The sequence below is a fragment of the Amphiura filiformis genome, chromosome 3 (genome assembly GCF_039555335.1).
Source record: "Amphiura filiformis chromosome 3, Afil_fr2py, whole genome shotgun sequence".
Taxonomy (NCBI): Eukaryota; Metazoa; Echinodermata; class Ophiuroidea; order Amphilepidida; family Amphiuridae; genus Amphiura; species Amphiura filiformis.
In genome coordinates, this window is record NC_092630.1 from 40,339,695 (window position 1) to 40,367,663 (window position 27,969).

The 27,969-nt window shown below is 37.0% G+C and overlaps 1 protein-coding gene across 1 annotated transcript in view; it reads right to left on the reverse strand.

Annotated features, from left to right (window-relative positions):
- LOC140148504 (constitutive coactivator of PPAR-gamma-like protein 1 homolog) overlaps positions 1-27,969 on the reverse strand; it is a 78,876-nt gene that overhangs the window by 8,916 nt on the left and 41,991 nt on the right. Inside the window, 9 exon segments of the mRNA XM_072170489.1 lie at positions 523-784; positions 3,805-3,958; positions 4,589-4,831; positions 5,389-5,419; positions 7,047-7,204; positions 15,713-15,765; positions 20,379-20,453; positions 20,456-20,600; positions 25,373-25,455. Of these exon segments, the coding sequence (XP_072026590.1) occupies positions 523-784; positions 3,805-3,958; positions 4,589-4,831; positions 5,389-5,419; positions 7,047-7,204; positions 15,713-15,765; positions 20,379-20,453; positions 20,456-20,600; positions 25,373-25,455 (1,204 nt within the window).

Below are 27,969 nucleotides of genomic sequence, written 5' to 3' on the forward strand. Positions count from 1 at the left end.
GGGTCTTTCAGACTTGGGCTGAAATAGTTTTCAAGAACTCTTTTTGTGAGCCTGATATCATTGGGCTACCCTGTTGGATAATCAACACATTTATACAAGAGACACTTGACTTGACTTGCACTGGGGGTACCACTGATAATATCTGGTTCTGGTAAGAGGACATTGTGCTTAAGCATATATTAAATCTCAATGCACCACTTATCACACAAAATCCCTCTCAGGCAAAACTCTCTCTCTCTCTCTCTCTAGGTGCCATATCCTAAGACGTTGGCGATCATGTCATGCCACAATTCTCTGTTATAAGCCATCTCCAGAAGCTCTGTTGCTTTATGTTCAGCTCCCCTTTCTTTTAGCCAGTCTTAGCCAGTCTTTAGCCAGGCAAAACTACCACTAACTAAAACCACCCATTCATTCATTTCTGCAGTACACCTGATATATAATGCTAACTCCATTGCTGCGTACTGGTGTAACTTCAGCTGTAAAAGTAGTGATAAAAACAATGACACAAAAACACAAGCTCACCTGAGAACGCAACATAAGACAATGGCATGCCTGGGAACATAGGCTGTCTTCAACATGGCAGGAGAGTCACTGTACATACACGATAAAAACGCCCTCAATCTCATGGTCTTGTCTTCAGGCTCTCTACCAAGCCAAAGTCTCTCTATCTGCGGCACCTTCCACTCCAAGGGTACATCCTCTACTAGGTCTGGTTTTTGGATGGTGTTCTCCCGTCGTATACTCCACTCTTTGATGACCACTTTGGGCCTCTCAAATGATGCACCTGTGGACGCAATACACAGCAAATGTTAATTCTGATCCGGAGTCGAGGCATTTTCTGTATTTATCTATTCATAATAATCAAAATTTTGATAACAATATAACTTCTTTGACCCAAAGCAACCCCATAATTGTCTATCTGATCACAACCAGGTGTTATTTAGCACCTGGTTTCAATGATTGTGTAAGCTCATTATGTTCCGGTTGTTCACTTACTACAATATGCTTTGCTTTGGACCAGACCAACATGATGAAATGGTAGTCTTCCTTCGCATTAAAAGGCTTGGATAGCAACGTTTTCAGATTTTTTGTGGGACCTGAGATACGAGGAAAATTTAGATTTTTCTGAAATTCACAATATAATACACATTTTTTACACAACAAAAATACTGTGCAAACGTTGTCATCTGATTCCTTAATCTTGCTCCTTTAACATGGTTTCTTTGTAATCTGTGCACATAGCCCATGCATGTCATGTTTCAAAGATACCAAAATGATTATTTTTACAAAATGAAACCTGCATGCTCTGAAAACAAAAATCCCGACCCGACCTGATTTCCATCATTTTATGGAAATAAATGGTAAGAGTCTCTGCTTTTTTCTAGAAAATACCACATTTTTAATGTATGTGTATCCCTACGGCAAATTGTGTGCTTTGCCACTTCCAAAATCTCATAAAAGCACCAAAATCAACCACCCTGAATCCCAGATACCACAAGAATAATGGTTTTAAGTTCAAAATTAACCAAAGTGGTGAGATATTTTTCCTCAAAGCATATACCACTTAGCTTGTCTTTCCGATACATCTACAATTGATACACTCAAACGATTCCAATGCAAGGTATCATAAACACATTGTGTTACACTTAATATAATTGAAGCAGGTACACGCCTATGATTGTAAATTGATTCTCGCAGTAACATAATTATCAGCAAGATGATCAATTGCAAACAGGTAAATGTAGTTTGATACGCCATGAATATTCCACCCATATTTGCCAGTCTGAATAAACACACCATTTCAATATACCAAAATAAAGTACATTATTCAACTCAAGACGAAAGTGTAACTTATTTTTCAGTGGTTTAGATTATCATCCCGATACACGACACTTGCATGTATAAGGCAAATTTGATTTAATTCGAGCCAACTAAATTGCACTTAGGAAATGACATCAATTTAGGTCACATGCATTAGCCCTATAGACATGCATGTACATAGTCTTATTGTCACTATTAAATTAATGCAACTGTTGTTTGCATGTTGTGTGAAAAGGAGGTTCTGATGTATCCAGAGCTGCCAATATTCTAAAACACCTTTCAGTATAATCGAGACTTAAAATCTGCATTTTCCATACAAAATCAGTATTTGTATAATTTTTTTCAGCTCATTTTTATAATTCTTGTTTTTTCCCAGTATATTTGAGTAAAATCATTACAAAATACTTCAAAATAGTATTAGTTAACAGCTCTGTATATATCATGATACATTAAATGCCAAGGGTTCATTTCATGCATCTTTCACAAACCAATCCCCTCCCACATACACCAAAAGTCTAGTGCTTCACAAATCTGTCAACTATATTGGACCATTTTGACAATACAGATATGTGACCTGTTGCCACAAAATCCAAATCGTTTTCAATTTTTACTTTTTGATAAAGCTGTATGGAATGCTTGAAAATGACACAAAATGTATTTGGTATCATATATACCTTTGAAAATATTTCATTTGTCAAGGATTCTTTGGAAATTAGTAGTATTAATGTAATTCTGAATAAAAATGGTTAATTTTTCTAAATGTACAGGACTAAATGGGGATTACACAAAGTCTCCATGTGGCAGGCACTTGCTGATTAAATAATTCTGCCTTTCTCAAACACCTGTATCTTTCAAAGAAATTCAAAAATTGGGATGGCGGACCCAGATAGGTCATCCTAATATACGAGACAATTTTTTTTTCACGACCTTAAAACTATCAAAGCTTATTTTCAGATTTTGTTAACAATCTTTTATAGCAAGTTATTTTCATAGGTGTTTATCTCTAAAGCCAGATCTGCTGCCAGGAACGGGGTCACACACTGACTTTATTGTTTCGGTATTGTGTATTAGCAATACCAAGTCACATGTAGGTTGGTTTTAAAACTTGTTCTCACTTTCTGCTGGTTTTTACTACCATGTTTTCCTTTCATCACCATGTGAACACAAACAAAGATTTCTCATGCGTTAATGAATAGCACATGAATTTATTTTGCAAGCACAGAGTTTGTTGATTTTGTGCTGCACGTACTTAATTTCAGCAGCAGTTTGCTTTCATACATGGACCAGTTTTGTTTAACAGTGATTAAAGAATACTAGGACATGTTCACACTTACTTAACACAGTGGATTCATACACTTCCAACTGATTCTATATACTGTTTTTCAATTCTCTACTGAGGGTTCCTCAAGACATAAGCACTAAACTCACACCTTCCTCAAATGAGACAGGCTTGTTAGTGCACTTACAAAGTCTACTTTTCCAAAACTCCCTCAGTGTACCGCCATCATTTCCCAATCTCTGGTCATACTTACAAATTGAGTATTGATGAAATAATGCTTCACTACTACATAAACACATAATGAATTACTTAATGATAAGGGGGCACGGTGGTACAGTGGTACGCCTTCCAACTCATGATCGGAAGGTTGTGGGTTCAATCCCCAGCAGAGCGAATGTGGTGCGCACTTGACCTTTTGTTACCGAAGTGAGTACCAGCATAATATATAGTACTGGGAAGGTAAAACAGACTTGTTGTGCGAGAGAGGAATGGCAAACCTCCCATAATAAGTTAATTCAGGAGAGTCTGGCTTAAATGCAAAGGCAAAAACTTTGGCCTTTGAGTATTGCTCCAGTATGACCTCTGCCTACTTACCTTTACCAAACCTAATGAACCAACAATGTACACGAGTTAAATGGATTGTAGTGAAAATTGACAAGAGCATAAATCTTTCCACTTAGTAGCAGGTGTCGTAAGTTACCTACCATTTTCTGCACCCTCTTTCCTGACATGTTCCCTGTGCTGGGTGCTGAATAGAATACTGTACACCTTCTGACGGATAGGACGGAATAGCAGGACTGATGGCGGAAATTCACCGCTCATCTCGTCTTCTAATGTAACTCCAAATTTCAACTCGCCCTGTATGTCGAACACAGACAATAAGAGACAAAAATTTTGAATGGGTGTAGGAAAATTGAAATGGAATGAATCCAAGAACCATAAAATCCTAATTAGCGCCCATCACCTAATAAGTGCCCCTACCAAATTTTTAAAGAGACAACTGTCTAAATACGCCCTTTTGATGTACCTGAACAAATAAAATTTTTAACTACCGAAATAAATTTACCATTAACGCTGTGACTTTGAATTATGACCGACTTTAACTTAAGATACAGTATTTTGAATGTCTTTACATACATGTGCATTTGTATGGCAATATGTACAGGGTTTTGAAATCAAACATCATATTTAGCTTCACAAAAGGCAACATATGGCGCTTGCCATGTGGTGAAATTAGGTTATTCGAACAAAAACAATTCACAATGCTCAGATTCATTCATATGCACATTTGAACTATCTCAGTTTTCTCATCACTATTAATATATTTGGAAACCTATTCCATTTAAACATTAAGTTTTAAGTGCTGTTTACACAGACTAAATGCGTGGAATATGATATCCTAATCTCAATCTGGTTATTACCCCACTACTAGCCCTTATTTTCCTACATCAACCTGATCAATAAACTCTTGACGAGTTCAAATCTTACCTCGGCCAAAGCCTGATGGACCTGTGACATCATAACCCCCGTCTCATGGCGATGCTTGGAGATCCTTAGCACCTCAGGTTTTACAAACGGCCTTGGGGGCGCTGAAACCAGAAGGCAAGGAGGCACGGGCTGTTCCATCAAGGATGGTATGGAGGACTTGCTAGAGGTCTGGGAGCTTGGGGAGGATACATCAGTTTGGTTGTTGGGAGGTCTAGGTGGGGTTAGCTCGCCGGTCTGGGGACCCTGAGAAAAACACAACACGACAATGAAATTCATGATTACTTTATCTAAATTTGTTTTTTCTTTCTTTCTTCAGCTGAAGAAAAACACTGGTTTAATATAAGTTTGGTATGAGTTTCAAAATTCTGCTTTGCTAAGGTGTGTAGTCTACTAGACTCTACAGATGCAATTATGCAATGGGCAGAAATCTGACATCGTACTCTGGTTGTGCAATTTTTTTTTGACATTACAATATTTTTACATTATAACAGCATAAATAGTGCTATAGTAACATTACTATGACATTATTTATCTAAAACTCCATATAAAAAGACACAAAAAATGACATCAAAACAACTTGATTTAAAAAAAATTATTTACCCGCTGGTATAAGGTGAAAAAAGTATATTATGATCCAAAGCAAGACTTAGTAAACATTCATTTATTGCAAACTTCTAAAACTCAAAACTTGTTCAAGAACAAATAATTCATTGTGGACTCAAATTCAGATCTTTGACATACAATAGCTTTCTAAGCTTACAATTTCATATCAATTTAACAATACCGGCATATAAACATACCTGAGTTGATGATCCGGTAGCTACTTCTGAGCTGTAACACAAGAATACAAGTGTTGCTAGTATTAGAGACCCCATGGCAAATAATGCACATTTCTTTAAAAACACAAAAACATTTGATAAAATTTGATTTTGGTAATTTGCAATTAAATATTGCAATGATGCTGCGAGTAAATTGCAATTGACCTCATTATAATCCAATTGGTACTTCTTGTCTAATAAGGGCTGTAAACAGAGGTTCTGCATGCTTTGATCGATTGACAAAGGATTTGAACTAGTGTTCCATACCATCATACCATAATGCAGTTTATTCAATAACTGTTGGGATTAATCTATGGTGCACATTATTTTCAGTGGAATAAACTTGTGATTAAGTTGTTTTAAGGGATCTAGAATGTGCGTTTATGGCGTTTCAACAGTATTTTTTGTGGGACATGAGAGCACCTCAGACGTATCGAATTGCATTCTGAATACGAAAGCATGTCTTTCTGATATCAAATAATATTCATTTTTTGAAATTCACGATATAATACAAATTTTATGACAAATTATTAAAATTTGATATTTGTCAAATTTTGATATATAACAGTCCTCGAAATAAATTTTATAAATCTAATGATATATTCTTAAAGTGTATGTAGCTAGGAGGAAAAGCCGACGATCAATTGAAAATTTTGACCTTTTATATTGAAGATATGAATTTTTTCCCCAAAAAGACCTTTTTTTTTTTTTGGTGTTTTGGGAAAAAATCCATATCTTCAATACTGAAAGGTCAAAATTTTCAATTGATCGTCGACTTTTCATCCACCCTATATACACTTTAAGTATAAATCATCAGATTTATTAAGTTTACTTCAAGTACTGTTAAATATCAAAAATATCAATTTTTAATGATTTGCCATAAAATGTGTATTACATTGCGAATTTAAAAAATCAAAATTATTTGATATCAGAAGGACATTCTTCGTATTCAGAATGCAATTCGATATGTTTGATGTGCTCTAATGTCCCACAATAAATACTGTCCAAACGTTCATACCCCTTCCCTTAAGAGCTTTTGAACAGAATTAAGCATTCTGCTATGAATGTGGGTAACAGCTTCACATGCAGGACCTCTATAATACATGTCATTGGAACTGAAAACTTGACAGGTATGATTGTGTGATTTTCCCATGTCAGTTCTAACACGAACACTTCTACATCATTTTTCTAAAATTTTAATTCTCTCAATTTTGTGCAAAACTAAGTTGCCACTTTTATATACACACCAGGATAGTTGTACACCATCCCTCCATCATATGTGCAAAAAAATGGCAGGGGAAATGAATTGCCATTGATGCCATCAACAGGGGTAGCGTTAACCCCCGATCGGGGGTGAATGACCCCCTAAATTTAAAAAATATTAATTTTTCACCCTCTATATTGGGAATATGTGCAAGCTCGGGGTGAACTCTAACCCTCTACTTTTGGACCTTACTCGTACCCCTGACTACACTGCAAAATATTTTTCACCCCCGAGATTTAATTTTCACCCCATGTATTTGGATTTTCTGAAGCTCTGGAGTAAAAAATACTGGCAAACAACCCGACTTTCGAGCCTTAATGCTACCCCTGGCCATCAACAATTAAGAACCTTGAAGTAACTAGCCAGCTAGCCTTACCTCTCTCCCTGTTCCTGTTTCACAGTTGCATAGCCTTCCTCCTTCACTCTTTCTAGAGCAAGATCTGACATGTGTTTTGCCAGGTCCTCCTCTAGTTTCTGGGCCTGGGTTTGCTGCTGCTCAGCTGTTTCAACAACTATTTGTGGAGTACCAGTATCCTGTAAAAAAGAAATGTTACACATTATCTTTTTAAGTGATTTTCCCCATAAAACAATACAAATATAATGAGAACTGCTATGTCATCAAAATTCCACACTCCTTGCACTGTGGAAATTAACAAAACAATTGTAACAATGGTAATGGTAAAAGCATATACAAAACGAGCAAGACCAATATATTGTATTGGCATATTTACGCTGGTTTCGTATTAATTTAGCTTTCTTCAAAAACGCTATGCTTGTAAACGAGGTTTTACGGTACTTGTCACCAACTGATACACCATTGGATGGTGTTCTATCATGTTCGCTTTATTATTTTTAACATACCAGTCTATCACAGCATATACTATGCTCAAAAAGCATAGCTGCACATAAGAGGCAATTTCTTGATGGAATTAGCAATATGAGAGAAAATCAATAGGTCCCATGGATAGGGAAATGTGCCTATTGATACCTCACTCCAATTCCAACTTGATTTCACCAGATATATAGGAATTTGCATGAAAAAGTAAGATTTCAACAAAAAATGACAAATTGGCCTATTCACTACGTCCCATTTGAAAGATCACACTGCAGCATGATGGCTTCAGAGGCTTAGCAATGTGTTGGTATGTTTGATGGAAAAAGTAATGGGAAATGCTGTCATTTTTGAAAGTACCTTTTGTCAATTACATGTAAATGGATACAAGGAATTAAGTTGCATTGTGACAAGTGAGGCTTCATAATGCACAAAACAAATTATATCTATCCAAAGTGCTCATAAATTTTTTATTTATTGAGTATTAAAGGGTTGTGGTCCGTTCTTTACATGTTCTGTTTTCTTACATCTTACATCGGGGCCTTCCGCCTATCATTAGAACTATTTTTTTTCCAAAATTTGTATTGCTATTGCTACAGCAGTTTTGATGTGAGAAGGAAAATTGTGTATAACAATGCCCCATATGAAACTAGTACTACTTTTGGTTGTGGTTACCACAATCCACCACATTTTTGTTCACACCAACTAAACGAAACATAACATGTGTGTTAATTTTTACTGGGGTAATGAGACTTGTTAATTTCTTGATGAATTTGCAACTTATTTTTAATATAGCAATACTTTTTGTGCCCAGTTTAGTTCTTTAACCCTTAGGCTATTCCAGTTGAAATATATACACCCCATATGGAAGACATGACCTTAATCTCCCACACAGAGGGTGTAGATTTCAAATTGAGTCACCCATTCAGGTAACTCCATTGAAATTCACACTCCCTGTGTGGGAGATTAAGGTCATGTCTTATATAGGGGGTGTATGGATTTCAACTGGAATAGCCCATCGTGCACTAACAGTGGGTACTCAAACAACACGAGGTCACTGTTTGAGCTCTTAATTGTTGAATGAAGCTAATTGAACTATGCAATTGGAAATGAGGCTATTTCAGTTCATAGCACTTTCTTCATCTCATAACACAAGAAAACGGAGGAAACCATTTAAAATACATGACTGACACTAGACACGAAAAAACTGTTACAGGCGGTATAGATGGGTACAAAAATCTGCAGATGCGTTATTGTGATTGCACTAAAATGACGGGGTTTTCCTTGCATTTATTCCACCAGCTTACAGCAAAACCATTTTTCCCCATGTCAGCAGGCCAAACCGCATTTTGAGTCTGCATATATTCCTTGGAATTTCAGATGACATTCAGCTACAGTACCTACATATTTGTGTCGCGAAATAAAACCTACCACTTTTCTCATACGAAGGGATATGATAATTCCAATATATTACCTAATTGTAAAAATGATACAACGATAGCCCCAATGTGCCTGAAACTAATCGTAGAGATAATATGATTCTATTCCATTTTTAGTGACATAATATTAAAAATTAGAGATGCTTCTCTCCGAGTGTTTATCCAGCAAAGTTTTGCACTACTATGTATCGTTTTGAAATGTTCATTATTAATTTTGTAATGAGACACCAGATATAATCAAATTATATATATCCTGGATCTACCTTGGTATCAGTACATACGTACATACTGATCTACCCAATTGAAACATGCTTGGACCTGCTTTCAAACTAGAAAACATAGACGACGAGAAACCAGTACTGCTGAGAGATCAGAAGTATTTCAAGTTTATAATTTTATGTTTCTCTGGGCATAAAGTCAATATTTGAAGTGGAACAAAAATAATACCCTCCCGAAGCCCAAAACAATTTGCATTTGGATCATAAAAATAGCTACAGCTCACAACGGGCACATTTCTCTACATGTATGGTCTCCCAGTCGTGGTAGCTGTTCAGAGTTTTTGAGCCAAGCTATATCCTCGCTGCAATCCGGAGCTCTTTGGTGTTCACTTTGTAAGTACCCTACACAACGACCAAATCCACAAACTAGGAAGGAATTGGAACGTAACAGAGGTGTGTATTGTTTGAGTGTGAAATTTTTAGGGGCATTTGAGAATCTGTAAAAAAATCAATTATACAAATTACCAATGAAAAGCAATTCCCAGATTTAATGGATTAAATTGATAAAATAACCAAATAATGAAGAAATTCACCATTAAAAGTAAAACCAAAATTGGAGTTTTGCCCCTGACCCTGACATCTATTTTACCCTTACCCCCAGGCCTGGAAATAATCTATAGAACTTATTCCCAGGAAATTTTAAGGTTTTGGAGGGAAATTTTGGAATTTGGAACAAAATGTTATTCCCCATGTAAGAAATTCATATAAAATTATGGGAAATATCTTGGGAATAAATTTTAGCTGGTCATGCTGGGAAATACACATTTTTTCCAGCCCAACTTACCCAACCTTGCAAACACCTTGAGGAACACTTAACGATGTTGGGCAGGAAAAACCTCTTACGTACTTAAATGTGGTACTTTTGGCCCTTGAACATTAAAAAAAAAACTGCCAAGAGGTTACATAGGTTTTGCTTTCAATATTTTCAGGGGCCAATGACACATAGGAGGGTTAGTCCACCCAACGACAACTACCATTCTCAAATACCTGGTCAGGACAAATCATCAAGAGACACCCTTGAGCCTCTACATCACACCTAGAACCACAAATATTGCACCAGGTGACAGTCAAGTCGCAGATCCTACATTTTTCACACATTGTACTTTTCATTGGGGGAAAAAATGAAGAAAAAATCATGACCTGACAGCATAATTTGCAAGCATCATCACAATAATGACAATGTGACAATCACACTTTATGATGTGAGTGACACTGACAGTCAAGTCATAAGAATATTTAGTGCTGTAACATCATACATCACTAGGGCTCAAATTTAGCGGGAATCACAGACAATATTCTTGTAAAACAGGACCTTTTTTGGAATAATCTAAAAACAATGCATGTTGTATGACACAACTGTCAAAAATCCATTCTCTTGCTAAATTTGTTTGCAAGTGTCGAGTAAATTGAATCTTTTGCCTCTCCCTGTTCACCCAATTTCCCACTTTACATGCAAAGCCCAAACAGTAAATCTTGTCTGATCTGCAACTTATTGCCACCACACTGAACTCAAAAATACAGCGATTCAGAGTTAAACACAACATAGTGAGTCAAATAATTGCATTTGTACAGGTGAGCTAACTTGAATATAACTTGAACTTCGGCACCAGACAACTAATCAATACCACTTGAAATCAATGTATCTTGCACACTCTGGAAGACAAGACTTTAATGTTGGATAATAAATCAATGTTCTTTGTAAGTACTCATGGTCCTGATCGATTCTACCAAAGCTAGCTACAAAGTGGGTGATTGATTACGAATGGGGACAAACCATGTTTTGGGAAAAAATATTGTGTTTTTGGACAAAAATATTGTGTTTTTGGACAAAAATATTGTGTTTTTGGACAAAAATATTGTGTTTTTGGACAAAATATTGTAAAGCTACTTAATTTCGCTAGCACTTAATTTTGCCAATTCCCAATGGCCACCATTTTTGTGGGTATTTAATTTCACTAATCCAGGAATTCATCTTTACAATTCAATGTAAATCTGCCAAATTCGCAGGTATTTAAGTTCGTGAATTAAGGCTTCTAGCAAAATTAAATCCGAAGCGAAATTGAGCGGTTTTACAGTACCAAATGAGATGTTTTAGGGTGGAATTGTGTATAATGTGGTATGATTAGCAAAATGGTTTGTAGCTTAAATTTACTTTTTACACTAAATCAAAATTTTAAATTTATCATATTTTTTTATAAGAAATGACAGTAATTATATCTCAAGCAGCACAAATCTAATTTAAACAGGATGAATGGGTTTTTTTAGAATATCACAGCTCGTTTTATATGAGCTAAGTAATGAATACACTAAATTGGTTTTGCTTGAAAAAAATGACTCATTTCTCTAAAAACTATGTCACATATGTAGGTCTACATACCAAGTACTACCACATGAAATGCAAGGACTGTATTAGGACCAGAAGCAATGAAATTGCCAGATCTTTGGGTGATATTAAATATTGTGACTTGTCATCATAACCTTTAAAAACATGATAATTGAGTTTAAACTTGGGGAGTCATCCTCTAAGACCCCAAGGGTGATGCAGCTGGGTCAATACCTCAAGTTTTGTATATTGTTTCACATACATGCAAAGAAGTTGCACCCTCATTTTTCCTGTTTCAATAACTCAAATAGTGTACCTTAAACATCCATGATTATCTATTTTAGCTCAAGAACCACAATGAAATTAAATATTATATAAAAATACTCATGAATGTCCCTGTTCAAGAAAAATGTTTAAAGACCATTTCAAAATTCAGAAGACCAATACTATTCCAGATGTGTATGCTATATTCACAACTCAATATTGAAGCACTTCATCCAAAATGTACCCCATAGCTAAAAATAGTTGCACGGCTTGTCCAATTATTTCACATTGACAAATGTGGGTTAGGTGTTGAACTTTTATCTCCCATGTTTTGGGATTAATAAGATAAAAAATGTTTTCTAACAAGATCAAGAAGAATTTTTCCTTTTCACATTGTTCCATTATGCTGACTAGATAAATCTCTTCAATCCACTATTACATAGTACCCATTTCTTTTTCCCAAGTGCCATTTGGGAGATGTCCAAACAAAATAATAAGGAACAATCGCTTTTATTCGGTGAGTGGGTAATATGTTCCTTTCCTTGTAGGGTTAAAGGCATAATTCTGTTCATTTTATTAGGCAGTTGTAACCCTCTAGCATATGTGAAGAACTGTAGAAAAACAACTCTTCTGTCAAGTTCTCTTTAACACTCGTTTTGAAAATACAATGTAGATTCCGACCACTTTCTTGTATTACATGTATACATCTACTGAGAAATATTAAAATCAAATTAAAAAAGACAAACAAGCAGACAAGAAAAAATTTCTTCATCACTATGCAAAAGGTTTTCAGATAAAATGTAGACATAGGAATTCTGGCTATGGTACAAGTATGTAAGTATACAAATGGACAACCTGAAACTTACAGAAACCAAACAAATATATTGCTGTATTCCAATATTGATTGAGAATATTTCTCTTAGTATTTGCAATCAGACACACACTCAAATCATATTTTTTTTCCGCTTCGCCACAAGTTAGATGCATGTAGGCAAAGTCGCCATCTTGAAACGAAAAAGAACGGAGCGATTTTTTCTGAAATTTCTTGTTCTGTTTTATTCCTTTTTTCTACCATTTGCACACATGATGATTGAAGCATATTGTTAAACCCTGAGCAATAATAAAGCAGAGCTTCCATTCTTCTCATTGCTGCTTGCTGCCGTTTTAATGAAATACTCTTCATCAGAACAGGAGTGCAAAGAGTTTTTTCAACAAGAGGAAAGAAAACCTGAAATCATGTTGAGACATGCGCATGGAAAAACCAGCGTAGGTAGTACGTATGTACACACATTATACCGGGTCGTAATTCACCACAGGAAGGTAAAGATGGAGAGGGATTTGGTGCAAGGCATATTGTAATCATGTCAGAATAAAAAAAAATATATGTAAACTCTACATAAATTACACACCTCCAGAAATTTGCATTTTGCTGCAAATTATATGCTATTTTTTTCTGTAAACGATCAGGCAAATAGGCATATATTAGGCGCAGTTCCTTTGTAATGCCGGTTTCTGCGTTAAATGTTCATCTTATTTTGGCTTTAACATGAAAATAAAAATAACTCGTCAACTATGTAATTTTCTGCTCACAATAATTAAAGCGTGATGAAACAGTGGTACAATTGGATAACAAATTTCGGAGCAATAGTTTGGTTTATTTTTTTGCCGATTGGCCCGATCTATCAAAATCATTTTTAAGAAGAGAGGTATCATCAATCAATGGTGGCATATTCATTCATGCTACTTGATTGGTTTGTGTGTGGGGTAGACTAGTTTGCATTTTAGAAAATCAAAATTACATATGAATGGGTTTGCTACAATATAGACCCCCACCCCACTCGGGTCTACCAATTATACCCACCCACACTATTACCAATGTCATTCAACATTGAACACATCTGCACATCACATTTGCCCATAAATCCTTACAAACACACATCCCATGCACAAAAATGTATACCACTCTCACCAAACACGTAAATATTCTTACACAATAAACGATCACCCTACGCACCCAAACCGATCACCCTACACCCTAAGCACCCACCCATCCACATATTCATTAAGAGAAAGAGGAGTGAAACATGTACAGACACATACCTTCCCTGATTCATAAGACATACATACAAATGAACACTCATGATTTCAAAAAATTGGTTCAGAATTTAGGGCACATCTTATGCTCCCACACCTCCTGTACTTATGTTCAACAGCACTTTTTTTCCCTCTCTGGCTACTTGGGGTAACGGCTGACTCATACAAAGATTAAAACCCTTTAAAACTCCTAATGATACATACAACTGTTAAGCTCTCGTCAATTATGGTAAAGAAATGCTGAATTTCGACTTGAACTAATTTCATAGCAGTAACTATTTGGTGGCAAGCTTCTGATACCCTTACAACAATGCTGAATAAATATGTTTATTTGATCAGTAAGCCGTTTGATTTCCCCACTGTGCAGCTCCAAATTTGCAAGATCAACTTGCCGATCACTGCCATATGACCTACTTCTGTACCTATAAGGCTCTTTTTGCTCCACCCAATATCAAATTGGGCTATTCCACACACAAAACCCATCCCCTGTGTGACCAAAACTGGAACTAAACACTGTTCCCATGTGAAATCGGCAGAAATGGATGCCCGGCATACCCTTCAGCTGGGTAAGTCACACATTTCACCTTTTCTCAGCCAGAATTGATTAAAAAATGTTTCCAACAGGAATTTGGTATGAAAATGATGCCTTTCAAATGCCTCCAGCAAGGGAATAACGGCTAGTGTGCCTGCTGGAATTGAAGATGCGCTATCAGGATGGTGTTTTATTCCAACACAATGGTGCATTTTTTTTTTTATGGCTTGCACTTTCTGTGGGGGTATAGAATTCGCGTAGAAAAGCTCAACTTGGGAAGCCATTGTTGCATCTCAAATGACAAATCTCGCTATCGTGCAGTCCCTTGCAGTATTGTAATGGTTTGTTTCTTGCGGGATTATTAGCTAGTGACACAAATTGACCCAATTAGCCTGATATTATCTCACAACCCTATCTTAAGGGAATGAAGTTAAGCATCGGCAACGATTCACAGGACTTATTGAAACCTGCACAGGGCACAAATCAACTAGTAATATCCACACCTATACGACCCACAATTCAAGTTACACTACTAGCAACACAAAACGACAAACAGTATTAACGCAAGTATCTAATTCGAGTATCAGCAATGAGTTTCCAATAAAATAAGTGCAGATTTGTATGTTTACCGAATCCGGTGATATTTGATTACTTTGTATTAAGCTGACTTTGAACACATCACACTTTCACCTGTTGGCAAACAGCTTCATCTAGCTTGATTACCAGTAGTTTGACTTGAACAGGTGCAAAATGTGCTAATTATGGGAGGTGGTCTAGTAACACAATTCATGTAATGTAGGAATCTTTGGCTTGTTATAGTCATTGATTGTACAAGTAGTCACTGTACTAGTAGGTCTTGGAAGTTGAATACCTACTCAGTAACAATATCCTTTCTTGTATCTATTGCTAACCAACAGCTACCTTTGGGTTATTTGACAAAAAGACAGCAATTGGGTTTACCACTTGTCATCTAATCTGACATCAAAGCAATGAATACCAATTTGGTAAGAGTGAAACTATTTATTGGTACCTTATTTGCTTGATACAGTGACCAACCACAATAGATAAAGTTGACGAATCAATGATTTGAATAAGATCCCCCATCACAAACCTGACAACCAGGGACAAGTAAATTGCGCGAAACTTTTTTTCCGTGCAATTGGCTATTGTTTTTCCTATGGGCAGGGATACAGGATTTGCACTGAAAAAAAGTTCTGTGCAATCTCCGCGCAATTTGCTATTTTTTTCCGCGAAGTCGCCTGTCCCTGCTGATAACCTACCTGTGTCTCTCCTACATGGTTTGATCCAGCAGTATGGAAGTTAAACTTGGAACCTGTTGGGGAGAAACCAGAAACAATTCATATTAAATTGCTATTTCAAACCAATGACAGGCAAACAGAGAACAAATTCACTAACATTGTAACTTCTGAATACTTTAGTTTATGTATCAAATAACACAAATTTTGTTTTTATGATGACATCCTATTCCATGATGGATAAAAGTTATGAAAATATCCAGAACCTTTCATTGAGTGTTTATACAATCATATAAGCAAAGGTGCTCGGAATATTAAGCATTCTACTGTATGTGGTACAAAGTACACAAGAGAACAAAGGTAAAGATGTTCAACTGTGACATAAAAAACATCTTATGGGAGAGAGAAGATGAAACTATTAATAAGATTAAACAGACAAACATTGGGGTTTGCTTGCAACTTGATATATCCAAACAGAATCGCGAGACTCGATCTCGGCTTGTAGAGTTACAAATTTTGTTTCAGGGCCATTACACTCCATCCACTTGAGGACACTATCAAAAGTGAACAGGATGCCTCGACTTTGGATAAGCAACAGGAAAAGCAAAATGGTTGAAAGATGAACCATTAGGATGCACACAGCATCCTCTTTGTTTCATGGGATTTCCTGAGAGGTAGTGGCAAGTGGAAGTTCAACCTTGAGTTAGTGAGTGTATGGATATGTCGGACTTCTTGGCTCTTATTATGATATGCTGCGCAATAACTATACATCAAAGACGTTCCGGTAAGATTGATGCTACTCCGTCTCTGTTATGACCATGGTCTTTTGCCATTTTGCACACGTTTTGTTATTTTTACAGCAATGTTTGGTAAAGTGTTATTTTAAACTGTTAATGTTCCCCGTCTCAGAGGGCATAGACCTGAATGAAACCCTTAAGGGGTTGGGAAAGAATATGATATAAGTAGTTTGTGGTTGTATGGTATGCAGTGAATGTAGTATGTGGTTAAATGATCCAAAATTGACTTCTTTTGTTAGTATATTTTGAATTAAATAAGAAACAATATTGTAAACACTATCCAGTCATTCCAAAATGAGTCCCCAAGTAACTTCTGTAAATATCAAAAATTACTTCAGAAATACTAGAATACCCAACAATCCAATACTTCAATATCTTGATTCATACCTCCTCCTCCCCTCTCATTTATCATTATCCCTTCAGTGCACATGCAAATGTAGCAATGGACAAATTATCACCAATCTTAATGGGTACCATTAATGGTCTACCCTTAAAAGGTTTATCAACCATGATAATGAGGCAGGATAATTCATATGTGGTACCATCACAAAAATACTGAATAGATAAAATCACTCATTTCCATTTCTAAAAGATGATGGTGTTGACAGATTCTCATCAGTGTCAATCCCAGTCTCAGTGATTTTCTGGTCGCAATTTGACCGGGAAATTTGCAATTCATGAGCCCTCCAAGACACAAGCATGCTTGATAATCATGCCTGTTCGTATACCCAGCAATATTTCCAACTCAATCGCTTACCACGGTATCAAAGGATATTATTTGAAATGAGATAGCTTCTTCCTGATCCAAGTTTGAATTGGAACAACATTACCCCCTGAGGAAAATAATTTGGTATGACCACAGATGTACACTTGTTTGTCCCTATTTTGTCTCCTATTTTGAAAATGATCAGCTGGTTAATCCTTGTCTAGAAGACAATCTTGAAGTTTCAAGATGCACAATTCAAAAGGCTAATTTTAGTCAATTAAATGCTAATGAGCTTTTGAATTTCCTAAAGCTATAATAAAAAGAACAACCCATGTTCTCTTGTCAAATGACAGAGTTGGTTAACAAATTTGATGGCAGTGTACCCAACACTAGCAGCAACTGCACAAGTGGACGAGCAGATGTGGTGATCGCATCTCACTCGCAATTTTTTTGCCCGTCACCGTTTGCCCTGAATACCTAATTTCCCCCTGACAGTCATTGCCATGTAAATGTCATTACATTTACCCCCAGCGCACCTGTAAACTAGAACAATGAAACCAACGGGCTTTACAATCACTCATTCATTCCTTCCATTACCAAATCATAACATGACAAAAGCCAGGCATTATTTAAGAAGAGGTCATTAACAAGCCAATCTGTGCGCAACATCTATTGTCGATCTATAAGCTGGCTAGCGACTCTTGGGATTAATCTATGCCGATACCCTCTAGCTATAATACGGCGATACTATCAAAAGGACTGTTCCCCTGGGGGGCAACATAGCGACAATTTCAAAGTCAACATGGAACTTTCTTTTTTAAGGGGCTCAGCAACAAACCAACATTGAATCAATTGCCTTGGGTTGCATTGCATGGTCAGATTGAGTGGTTTGTTAGTTAGGAAGCAGGGCATACTTTTCATTAAGTCAGCTTGCCTGCCTGGCTGGCTGTCTCACCTGTCTGGCTAGCTGAATATGTGGTGATAGGGTGGGTTCTATGTACCGTCAATATTAATCCAACTTAACAGGTCCAACAAACCACAAAATGATACCTGACCACTGACTTCTATTTTGACAAGATCACTTACTATTTTAACCTTTTACTGGGAGCTTGAAGTCAATAAGAAACTGGAACCATAGTAGCTTTATCAAATTCTCATCTAAATAAGGACAGATTTAACGGACCATAATCTGGCTAATTATGAAGTAATCGAGAGCCCTAGAGTGTCCAATCAATTTCATCAGTTTTGCCTTCACTCTTTAACATGGCTAGACTGGAAAGACTACTTGTCAAAGCCGTGGACTTGAGATGGTAAATAATCAAGAAATGAAAATGTGTGATTTAATCATTTTTTAAACTTCTACACTAACGACCACAATGAGTAGGTTTGTATGCCTACTTCACCCTATTCAATGATTCCACTCCTTTGGGCTCCAATTGGTTCAACTGCATTGAGCAATCAATGACTTTACATTACAAAAACACACCACGGCTGTGCGCTTCTGCAGATAGCGTGTAGGGGGACGGGAGAGGAAAGGGATGTGTGTGGCTATTCATACTCATAATTAAGTGAACACTTCTGATTTCACCTCTCTGTGCGGGCGTCAAATAAACTATAGGATATTGTTGCCAGCTCTTATGATTATGCAATATCAATTTGATAATAAATTAATGTATGTATGTATGAGCTTATGTGGGGGTGTGTATGTGCAAGCAAATTTGTGGATGTGCAGGGGTGAAAATGTGGGGGAGGGGGAGGGGGTGAGTGTGTCTGTGTGCATCTGTACGCATCCACAAAAATGCACATCAATCGCTCCTTTGCACACGTATGTACACAGCAATACCCAAGACATTATCCTGTGACCTCAATATCAATATCACATTCCCTTTAGGCAAGGTTGGAATAAATGGTTCCGTGGTTTGAATAGGAAAATCATGTTAGATTGTAAACCAATGTGTCCCCTCAGGTTTCAAATAACGCACTATGGTTTTTGTATCTAATGTTCCCCAACATGACTGGCACTGAGTAAGTGTGCAAGGTGGCAAGGGGGATATATCAATGAAAATAAACACCACCCTATTGGATGTTTTCTCAGGCTTGGGCGCATATTTTGTAGCCAAAAGTAATTGCTAATAAAGTCTATTTGGGAATGTTTTCAGGAAGTAAAACATTTTCGATTTATAGGAAAATATTCATTCAAAAAATCAATATTATGCTTTAATTATAGTATTTTTAAATTAAAGCACAATATACAGGCTGCATTATAATGATTGGTACCCATCAGTTTCTAGCAATTATGGTCAGACTGCAACATCATACCCACCTAATATGTAGATCAATGTTATAAAACGATATGAAACTTATAAGTCTCTAGTCATTTCAAGAGTATCCAATTTTGCATTTGGAAGCAGCAGACTTTTTCAAATAAAATAAAACCTGATGGGTACTGTACCTATCCTGTTCATACAGCCTGTATAAATGCAGATAATATTTCCTGGTGATAACGGTACAGGCACCGACTCATGATCAAAGGGTTGCTGGTTCAAACCCCAGGTGGTGCTATGGTGTTATGCACTTAGACAATGCCATTACATCTTGTTGTCTCTCTCCAACAGTAATAAATGGGTACCGGCATATAGTGCTAGGAAGTTAATTGGATTCGTTGTGCGGGACTAGTAGTGAACCTCCCACATGTTACTTTGGGAGAGTCTGGCCCATATACCAAGTAAAAAAAATGGACAGTTCGTCCTGTAACCATTACTCCGGTACAACTTGCCCTTTTCTTATCTCCTTGTCTAAGATGGGTACAGGTAGCTTAAGCTTTTCCTCTCTTTTTTTCTTCGACTTAAATCAATGAGGTAGGACAAACCAGTACAACATTTAACTTCAAATTTTGAAATAGGAGAGAACAAGTTACACCACAGATCTTCAGTGGAAATTGTACGCCCCTTAAAAAACGACCTAAATCCTACAGTAAATGGACAGCTTTTTATTTCCAGATGAAAAAATAGAACCCATTCAACCTTTCCAATGTAAGCAAATATCGTGCAAAAAAGTGTGGTACCAACAGCTGGGATGGGACGTGGGTTGAGGTCCCAGCCCAAGTTGTGCAGTTTTTAGTGTATGTAATATGCAGTGCATTGCAGGCAACTAAAAGAAAAGTATGAGTGATTTGGGGTACTGTTACCTTTCCCTCTGGGTCTTGTCCACGCCTCCCTCGTTCCATACCAGTAATACTCAACACTGGTCTTAAAGCGTTGATCTTATCCTCTGTCTGTGACTGCGACTGTTTAAAGATGTCTAACCCGATGGCATGAAGGTCCCTATAATCTCGGATGTTGCGCCGCGTGGCAGTAACTACGCCGACGATGGCATCGAGTGGGGGTAGAACTAGATGCTGAGCCCTCATCTAATACAGTAGACATGAAAAAAAAAGGAAAAGAAAAATCATATAACGTTGCCATACTGAATAACTGCTACGTCAAGTTATGGCGTAGTATGTCGGGCTTTCTCACAATTCCTATTTTTGACATGCATTTTACGTATAACTATTGCACAAATTTCCCCGCATTTCTGATTAAAATGTTGCCAGTTTTGACTGACACTGCCAAGAAATTGATGGTGAATTATAATAACAACATATCTCACACTATGACCCAATTTTCATGACCAAAAAATGGCAGATGCCGTTTGAAACTAGTGCAATGCAAATAAAACCTAGCAATATGCCTCAAACCATACACAGGGGGTAAAAAAAATTCACCTGATGTCCCTCAAAAAATGTGTAACTCTGAGAGACCCCAAATAAGTTTTTGACTCTGCATGCTTGTACTCGTTTTCGTACCAATGTTGGCCCTACATATGGGGACAAACCCGTACATAGTTTTTTGGGTGGAAATTGTGAAGCGATTTCTGGGGATAACATTAGCAGACAGCACGTTGAGACATGAATTCCTACCTTACCATACGTTGTAAAGGAAAAAAGAAAACCTAGTTTGCTCGAGAATCGTATTGCCCAAACCATGTATCGGAACATGGATTAATGTGCATGAGGTTGGTATTGCCACAGCCAGAGGCCGATTTAGATTATTTATTTGGGGTGCTTGAGGAGGAGTGACATGGTACCCATTTTTAACGCTTTTAATTATTTATAGTACGAAGAATACTCATGTTGTGAAACCATTCTCTTAGCTCATCTAGTTACATCTTTAAACTCAACATTATGCATACATGTCATCAATTCATTTTCAGAATGTCAATGAACACTTGCGCCATCTTTTCTCTAATGGCTAAACGCGGTAAAGTGGCCTACCATGTTCCTCTCTACGGGCCAATTTTGACAACGTGGAGTACGGAAATCCTAGTATGTGAAAAGTTTGGGGTAGTTGTACCAGGACGCACTCCAATATGTCAAACTTCCCAGGGGTTCTTAATACGACCCTATCGGCACACACACACAATACATATGTCTCACACCTGCTCGGTAACTTACTACTACGCCATACTGTACAGGTACTCTTAATATCATTGTGTCAAACAGTGCACTCACCATAAACATACATACACGCATTTGCTAGAAGTCGTCTGACGGCGGAAATGTGCACATGGTCCATATGGGGTACAACTCCCCAACTGCACCTGGCTACATTGCATAATTCAGAAGACTAGTTGTGCTCCTATTCTATTCAACCCCCCAAAAGGGCACCTAAGGTTGATGAATCATGACAAGTGAGGCGTCCCCCTCTAGAGTAGTTGCTAGGACTAGCAATTGCTAGCTCTTTGCATGGGAAGGCAGGTATGCATACAAGTGTTTAGAGATGTATTCCACACTCCATTAGAATTTTCTCATCTTGTTATAACATACTCATGGATCATAATGTTTACTATCCGTTTTCAGTGCTGTTCAAGCCCTGGGTTTTTGTACGAGTGCAAAAGCAGTAGGTGGCGAGAAACACGATGGTAAAGTCGCGACTCCATCTTGATTTTTTCACACGTACGATATTATGCCTTTTTCTGTCATGTTTCTTCTAAAAAAGAATAATATTGAGACGGTCTCGTAGAATTGTGATCATGATCACTGAACTGTGAAACACTCGATTCACTGTCTCCAAAAGAGTTTAAATATAAGTTTTCGTCATATTGATAATATATATGCTAGATCACGTTTGTACAAACACTTGTCAGTTGTTTTATTAAAATGATTGCACATATTTGCCATACACACATACTTCTAGAACTTTGCCAACAAAAATGAAATTGAGGACCAATAGCATGTAGGCCTAAATAATTTAAAGAGAAAAACAGATTTGGGAAAAGTTTGGAATCCAAGACAAACTTGGTATTTGGACGAAACTTTGCTCTCCCAAATTATGGAAATTTTGGTATCTTTGCTTTTTGGGTATTTACAACTATCTAATTAACAATTACCACCACTCCTCATTGTTTCAGTACTAATCAGCACTTAATTGGTCATTAATCTTTGACTTAATCAACAGAATCATACAAATATCACATATTACATACTGTGCATCTTCCCAACCTAAGAAACTTTAAAAATCTGAAGCACTGCATTGCAGCACAATATCATCAAACGACTGACCGACTCCAGGAAACACAAAGTTAATCAACCCTGTCTCGGCAATTTGGTTTATATATTCACACTTTTCTTGCCAATTTGCTATGCCAGTCAATTTAGTCCATCCAACTGTGTGTGGTACATGTATGACCACAAAATACTGCCAGCAGATCGTTGTCATCACATCATTCTATTGGTTTTCCATTTTTATTCTCTCTCCAAGGTTCACAAACTAAACAAGACAGTAGCTTAGCTGGCTTTTACCTGATTCCCCAAATGACCCATATCTTGCCTGTCCACCTCAGCTGGCCTCCAGGCCCAAACATACTTGCTATTCTTTCAAACATACGATTCAAGCTCATCACTCCTGACGTCGGTATTCATGATGTGTCGCTAACACGGGTCATTAGAAAATGGATATTGTCGTCAAGTTTTTATGGTGCACTTTCTCATACTAATCGGGACCATTAATGAGCTCCCTGAGCACATGAAAGAGCCAGTTAATCATTTGGGTGTTGTTAGTCAAACGGGGACCATGGACATACAGTTGTCTATGTAAACTTGGATAATATTGTACAAAGCACCTTGATATTAAAACACAATGAGCACATTCATATGATTTGTTGCACCGACAGGGTTGTTTCCAATGCAAAATTTGTGCCCAGGGATGCCAGTGACCTGAAGTGACTTTGCAAGAAAACCCTGAAAAAGTGCGCAAATTTGCTGAAAATAAATAAAAAGTGCAGAAATTTGGAGTAACAAAAAGTTGTAAATCAGGTAATTACCTGAAAACTGGCATCCCTGTGTACCTTAGTTGTACTACTTATAATATGTTAGGTTCTAGGGCCTAGAGCAAGCTTCTAGGGTCCACAGTTGAAGCTAGGGCTCAATTTTTCTATCCCACTTTGAAAAGTTTAATTAAAACATGGAAAATTTGAAATGCAAATTTCACTGTAATTGAGTTCAATTTAAGAAACTACACTGGCATTTTTGTGTTATTTTTGCCTTTTCTCAAAATTGTACTACTTAAGTAAGATATGTATATAGGGGCCTAGGACTGCAACTACTGCAGAAATTCAGCAACTCAAGGCAAGTAGTTATTGATTTAATGATCAAATATTGGTTTTCCTCATTTGTAAAGTTATAACTCCACAACTGTTGTCTGTGCTGAAATAAAATTTTCAGCGTAGTAGTCGTAGTTCTTGCCCCTATAATATACATATCTTACTTGTCACCAATGCGCTAATTTGAAAAAGTGCAAAAATAGGCACAAAATGGTTGAGGGTCAATTTAACATACATTCATAAATCCATGGCTGGTTTGAGGGTGTTGGTCAGCCAGTTAATCATTTGGGTGTTGTTAGTCAAACCATGGACATGCAGTTGTCTATCTTGGATAATATTGTACAAAGCACCTTGATATTAAAACACAATGAGCACATTCAAATTTGTTGCACTTAGGGTTGTTTCAATTTTGTGCCCAGGGATGCCAACCTGAAGTGACTTTGCAAGAAAACCCTGAAAAGTGTGCAAATTTGCTGAAAATAAATAAAAAGTTTTGGAGTAACAAAAGTTGTAAATCAGGTAATTACCTGAAAACTGGCATCCCTGTGTACCTTAGTTGTATTGGTCAAATGGCAAACTTAAATGTTAGTTATCCATAAACTTAAAATGTTTATGTTGGTCAAATGGCAAACTTAAATGTTAGTTATCCATAAACTTAAAATGTTACTTACTTTCAATCACAATTAATAGCATTCAAAATGGGCTATTTCAGTTGAAATCGCATACACCCAAAGCTTTAGCTAGAGACCCGTACGGCCGTAAAAAAAAAGCCTTTTGCGATATATACAATGACGTTGAATGTTACAAACCACTGTTAGAAGCCTCCAAATATCTATAAAGAGGTTACAAACCACTGTTAGGAGCCTATAAATGTCATAAAAAGTTACTTTATGATGCGTTTTTCGCAAGTTCGACCATCAATGGGTGCCAGAGATGCCAACAAACCCAACATTAACATCCAGAAAATAGGGAGGATTCGGCAAACCGAAAGTAGGGAGGTTTCCAAAATTATATGCAACTTCAAAGGCACAAAACTTGCCAGAAATAGGGAGGTTGTCAAATTTTGGTGTCAAAATGGACAAAAATAGGGAGCCTCCCTCTAAAATAGGGAGGGTTGGCATCTCTGGGGTGCCATATTGTTTTACTTGTTTACTTCTGGTTTGGTGAATAGCCGGTTTCAGTCGTTGGCGCGCTCTTCCAGTGGGCGCCTACTTTCAAATTCTGGCTAATGCCCTGCATACACACTCATGTGAAAGAAATGACCATACTCTTCCACACAGGGGGTGTAGATTTCAAATGGAGCTACCCATTCAGGTAACCCCATTTGAAATTCGCACTCCCTATGTGGGAGATACAGGCCATGTCTTCCATAAGGGGTGAGTGGATTTCAACTGGAATTGCCCAATGACACAACCCAGTCTTGGATTTGCTGTCACTGGTCTCTAGGTTGCAGTGACACCTACTTGCTAGATAGTCCTACTTCACAGTGAAGCAGGCCTGTCAACCTGTAATGTGACAGCCCTAGATATATATAATACATACCCTCAAACCATTGAGTGGATGATCAGGCCCTAGGACGTGCCAGTGAAATAAGGCAAGGTCTTCTGCGGACAGAATATGGTTACCTGAGGGAACAATAAGAGAACACAAAAAGTCATCATTACAGTTAATATTTATTACCCACCATTTCCAATTTCCCACTGACAAATTTCTCTTGAAGCCCTTGCCAGAATTCAATTCACTATTTCATTCATCCTTTAGGAGGTCTTGTATTATTTATAAAAAAACCAAATAACTTTAAGGCATAATATCCCAAGACTAGCTTCATTAGTCTATTGCTCGATACGATATCATATGGATAGCACAGAGAATCTCTTAACACATAGTACATGCCCTGATACTTCTTGATTTCAATGAAAAATCTTGAAAATCTGTATGACACGATGGATTAGAGGAACTCATACTTTGCGCTTAATATTTCCAAAGTTTTCATCCAAATATGATCCGGAAAGGTACAAACTTATAAATCTTTTGGCTGATGTCAATTCCAGAACATTCATAGAACAATTGTGAGAAATATTGCAGACTACCAAAATCATTGAAACTGTCGCTATGAGGGTTCATTCAATTCATTACAAATTACACCAGCACTGTTTTCCGACAACGTTATTTTATTAATTTCCCACCCTTCCTCTGGTGCACAAAATGCTGAAAAAGAAAAGTTATCAAAACTCATATTGGAAAACATGTGAGCGAGGGCATGTGCTGGCATGTGTGTGGTAGTTGGTACCATACGTAAATTCGTTAGGTTATAAACATCTATCCTCTCCCATTTTTTCACCCATTTAATTTTTTCCCTTGAACAGGACTTGCTAGAAAAAAAAAATAAGGTATTAAAATCATATACAGCAAAATTGTCAAATGCAGTCATGTAAAATATATTTTTTAATGCAGTCATGTAGAATATGTTACGAAAGAAAAAACTAAATTATAAAAGCAAGCAACCTGCGTAGTCACCACTCTTGAAATCTCTGTGATCACAAAGCTAGCAAAGTAAGGCACACATCTAAAGTCCCTTCTTTCAGAGAGGAGTCCTGGACTAGAAAAGGCGGTAAAATGGAAACCCTGGGGTAGCGTCTTAATTCCATCTGCTAACTGAGCTCATGAGAAGTACTCAGATTACTGGTAGCAAAAACAAATATGACCCAATTTCTAGATTGTTCTGGGCAGACATACAAACAAACACGCACACATACACTCATGAATTTTCATCGGAACATGTAGTAAAATGTTAGAAATAAAAACCCATGCGTTCCCTTTCTGTTAGTTACATTGACATTGTAACATACAATTCTCTTACTTATTAGCATACAGCTGACAGACACCCTGATAAAATTCGTCATAAAATCTTGACAGAAGAATGAAAAAAAAGTACTTTTACCTCTTTTGACATAATCTTAATGTTCTGTAAATAGGGCATGCACAATGCCTATTGTGTAAAAATGTTCTTGCCTGATAGTGTTATTACATTTCAAACACATGCTCACTTTTGTCTCTTCTTTGTCCAACTTCCACACATTTTGTATAACTTACGTATTATAAGCACTGCTTTTGTGGTATAAAAACTGAGAACAAATCGAACCAGTTAATGACAAAATATCTTTGAATAAATATGTAACAAATTTGATCTTTAAAAAAAATCATAACGCTGAATTCTTCCTTTTGACCGGCAATTCAGAGTATATAGCCGACACTAAAGACATTTATATTGTAGTGAAAGGCACCACAAGTGAATCTTGCACGCTAACTCTATTAACCTAGTTGTAATGTATTTAGTCTGGTGCATGTCAGCATCTCTGTCCCCCGTCTGATTTTATGAATTTCTCTTACCATGCCAAGATATGGCCACACACAATGGGTTAAAAAGGAATAAATAATTCACACAGCCAAGAAAAATAATCGCAGAGTAGGTGCTTACAACTGACAATAAAATATGTTGCCATTCACACTATTCAATCATGTGATGCACAATTTAATGTTCAGTAATGGCAACATTAAGACTGGTCACACATTAAGCTGTTCTGATATCGACTCATTACAGTGGGCAGTATTCACAATATAGGCAATCAATTTGAACGAGATTTGGTTTGAATCCAACCCTGCATAACTATTTACGCACACGGACGGTTTGCATACAGAGTAAAATCATTGCATTGGATGAATGATAAATGATTTACCTTTTTGTACTTTTGGCTTCTGGAAATATTTTCTTTTCAAGTGTAAAAAAGTTTTATCTACAAATTCAAGTGTGGTCTTCTTTATCGAACTCGTAATAAGGGAACCATATACCTAACTTACCTCTCTAAAGCTGGTTTTATACTCCTGTTACTAGCCATAGGCAATTGTTTTTGAACCAATGAAGTAGATTGTTCTTTCCATAGCAACAATAAACAATCCAGTTCATTGGTAAGATCTTGGTCTCTCATCACTATACTTTGTTTTACCTCGAGATTGGTAATGACCTAATCCTGCACAACGTGTACGCACAGGTACAAGGGTGGTTTGTTGACACTGATATCACTACCAAACTTGAGTGAAACAAAGTATAACTAGCCCGGGATAACAAGTAGCCACTACAA